Source organism: Octodon degus, unplaced genomic scaffold (assembly GCF_000260255.1).
Source record: "Octodon degus isolate 3935 unplaced genomic scaffold, OctDeg1.0 scaffold00072, whole genome shotgun sequence".
Lineage (NCBI taxonomy): Eukaryota > Metazoa > Chordata > Mammalia > Rodentia > Octodontidae > Octodon > Octodon degus.
The window spans coordinates 8,691,978-8,695,565 of NW_004524648.1; the positions used below are offsets into that span (position 1 = coordinate 8,691,978).

Here is a 3,588-nt window from a genome sequence, read left to right on the forward strand (position 1 = left end):
TATTTGGCTGGCCCAATTTTTTTTTTCTTGAAAGGTTTGTTTACCTTAATATGTAGAGGTTTCAGTCCATAATCAGCTGGTTCTAAGGCAAGGTGGCAAATGGTAGAGGGGTAACTATTTAGGGCAATGGAAGACAGCAAAAGGAACCAGAGAGGAGGAAAATTTATTTCATTTCTCTGTTTATTTTTGGTACTGGGAATCAAGCTCACAGCCTTGTGAGACAGGTACTGTACTGCTAAGCTATGGTCCCTGGTCTGGAAATGTAGTTTTTGCATGGGCTGTGAAGTGTATGGGAGGTTTCTTTACCCTGAATATTGTAAGGATGAAAGAGAGATTTTGCAGTAATAAGATGTATCTTTTACTTTTCCAGGTTCTCAGCTACTTCGTGAGTTGAAAAAGATGGATGACAAAGCTCTTTTGGTGGAAGTACAGCTCTTAGAAAGCAAAACGTACCATGCCCTGAGCAATCTGCCGAAAGCCCGAGCTGCCTTAACCTCTGCTCGAACCACAGCGAATGCTATCTACTGCCCCCCTAAACTACAGGCCACCCTGGACATGCAGTCAGGTAACACAGCTATTCCTGGGGGTGTGTTTTCTTAGAGCTTATCTTACAGAGGAAGGAATGGAGGTTGAGGATGGAGATGGAATTGGCTGATTTGGCTAAATCATCCTTAGAGAAATTAGCTAAAAGACTACCTTTCTCACCAGCTGTCCTCTCCCATTAGTTGCTTAAACTATATTAATGTATGTTCAGTGTTTAGCCAGCCAACTCATAGAGCCAAACCCTAGAAAAATCTCACTTTGGTTTAAAATTTTCAGTTTTCCTCCTGGTCATCACTGAACATGGTAATATTTTTCTTTGGGATTGGCCTAAGTCTCCAACTCAAATTTTAGAGACGTTTGTAAAGGATTTTGAAAGTAATTCAGATAAGGTTTGTGGAAAGATATCCCACTTTCAGCTGAGTATAGTATGTAGTTTGCTGACAAAATGCATGAATGTTAAGGTTTGGAGGCATGGCTTGGCAGGTGGAATATTTTTTTTATTCTTTTTTACGTTTATTTATTTATCTTATTTATTTATTTTTTGGTGGAACCAGGGATTGAACTCAGACCCTTGTGCTAGCCAGGGAAGCACTTATTCCACTGAGCTATCTTCTCGGTCCCTATTTTTTTTTGATACAAGGTCTTGCTATGCAGTTTGGACTTACAGTGATTCTCCTGTCTCAGCCTCCCTAGTGCTGTGATTATAGGCATGTACTACCATGCCTGGGGCCAGCAGGGCATGTGCTACCAGGGATCAAACTCGGGACTTTATGCTTGCCAGGCAGGCACTTAGACCACCCAGCTATCTCCCCAGCCAGCAGGTGGAATATTCTTGTATTCCATATCTTTTTACTATAAGCATCATTATTAAAGTACTGGGATTGGAGGCAGAAGAATAGAGTAAGCAGTGTTGTTACCGCTTTTCATCTGTAAAAGATAGTACTTGCCTATCAAGCATCTCAGGCTTTCTTTGATTGGCATTTGGTTTTAATGATTTCTCTCTGTGATCTTGAGCAAAGTACTTAATTTATCATAACTTTTTTTTTGGTGGAACTGGGGATTGAACTCAGACCTTTGCGCTTGCCAGGGAAACACTTATTCTACTGAGCCATCTCCCCAGCCCCTTTAACTTTGAACTTTAGATCATCTGTAAAATGGTGACAATTGAACCTACTCTTAGATTTGGAGGATTAAAAATGAATTGATGGCTGTGAAGCTAAAACCTAACTTATACTAAATACTTGCATTTTCTTTGAGCCACTACTGTACTAAGTTTGTTCCCTACCTTCATGATCAAGAGATGAATTTATATCCTGTTTTTTAATAGAAATAGAAGACGTTCTTTTTTTTTCCCCTCCTGTATTTAGGACAGGGTCTACAGGGTCTCACTGCGTAGATCAGACTTGTGATTCTCCTGTTTTCAGCCTCCCAAGTGCTGGGATTACAGGTGTGCGCCACCATGCCTAGTTTCAGTTGCCCTCTCAGCGTGCCGGCACAGCACGCCGGGGATTGAACCCCAGCCACTGTGCTCTGCCAAAGCAGGTGCTTTAGTCGTTTGGGCTATTAGGCCAACCCCTGAAATAGAAGGCATTCTTTCCTTACAGAATTTATATCCTTGTCCATTTTCACCCTCATCAAGAGTGACCTTTCCACCTGTCATGTATTTAATCTTTTTTTTTTTTTTTTTTTTGGCAGAACTGGGTATTGAACTCAGATCGTTGCGCTTGCCAGGGAAGCACTTATTCTACTGAGCCATCTCCCCGGCCCCTGTATTAAATCTAGTCTTCTGTTTTTCTCTACACTCAGATATCTTTCAGTCTTTGAACTCCCCTGATTGAAAAGCCACAGTCTTTTTATCTTTTTTAATTTTTTTGACTTCCTTTCTTGAAAAAGCTGAAACAGTAGCCTTTCTTTGTATCTCTGTTGACTCCTTGAAAGAAGGCAGTAAGGAAGCTGTCGTGATGTACACTTACAATCTCAGTACTCTGGGAAGCTGTGACAGGAGGATCCTCAAGTTCAGTTCCAGCCTAGACAGTTTAATGATTTAGTGAGACCCTGTGTCAGAATTTTATTTATTTATTTATTTAGTATTTGGTTGTGGCAGGATCTCTGAATTTTATTTTTATTTATTTATCTATATTTATTTAATGTATTTGATATAGGATCTCACTGCACAGCTCAGACTTGTAGTGATCCTCCAGTTTTTTGTCTCCCCAGTACTTGGATTACAGGTGTGCGCCACCATGCCTAGACTCAGCATGCGTTACCAGGAACTGAATCCCAGTCCCTGTGTTTGCCTAAGCAGGTGTTTAATCTGCTAAGCTATTTCACTGGCTCTAATTTTTTTTTTTTTTTTTTTTCCAGTACCAGGCATCGAACTTGAGACCTTGTGCTTGCCAGGCAGGTACTTAGAAAAGAGATAGGAATGTAGCTCAGGCTAGACATAGGCACTGGATTCAATCCACAGTACTGAAAAAAATAACTCCTTTGCAATCTCCTTTGGATGAGCATAGTATACACTCATAATCTCAATACTTGGGAATTTATGGCAGAATAATTTTGGTTTTGAGGTCAGCCTAGGCTACCCAACAAGACCTTATCTTACAAACTAGCCAGTCAGCACAACTCTACAACCAACCAAAAGAAATCCATGACTTTGGGAGGTGTATAACCCTGTCTGATACCATAAGCTTCCTTGACATTACCGTCTTTTTCTCCTGTCTCCCCGTATTTGTGGCCGCTGTGCACTATTTCCTTTTCCTTCTGATTGCCACTTAACAGCTCACCACTTCAAGTATTTAAATAAATACAAGATGACTAGAAATTATATTTTTTGTTAATTTTTATAACGGGAAATATAAAGGCAATAGTTTATTACATTTATTCAGTCCTTTTTCTACATATGGTATATACCAGTCCCTTGATATTTTGCAGTTGCGTGGGTTTTCAAAAAATATTAATCTGGGGCCGGGGAGATGGCTCAGTAGAATAGCGCTTCCCTGGCAAGCTCAGGGGCCTGAGTTCAATCCCTGGTTCCTAAAAAAA

The 3,588-nt window shown here is 40.4% G+C and overlaps 1 protein-coding gene across 1 annotated transcript in view; it reads left to right on the plus strand.

Annotated features, from left to right (window-relative positions):
* Psmd11 (proteasome 26S subunit, non-ATPase 11) overlaps positions 1-3,588 on the plus strand; it is a 43,931-nt gene that overhangs the window by 24,413 nt on the left and 15,930 nt on the right. The window contains 1 exon segment of the mRNA XM_012515630.2: positions 371-565. Within this exon segment, the coding sequence (XP_012371084.1) occupies positions 371-565 (195 nt within the window).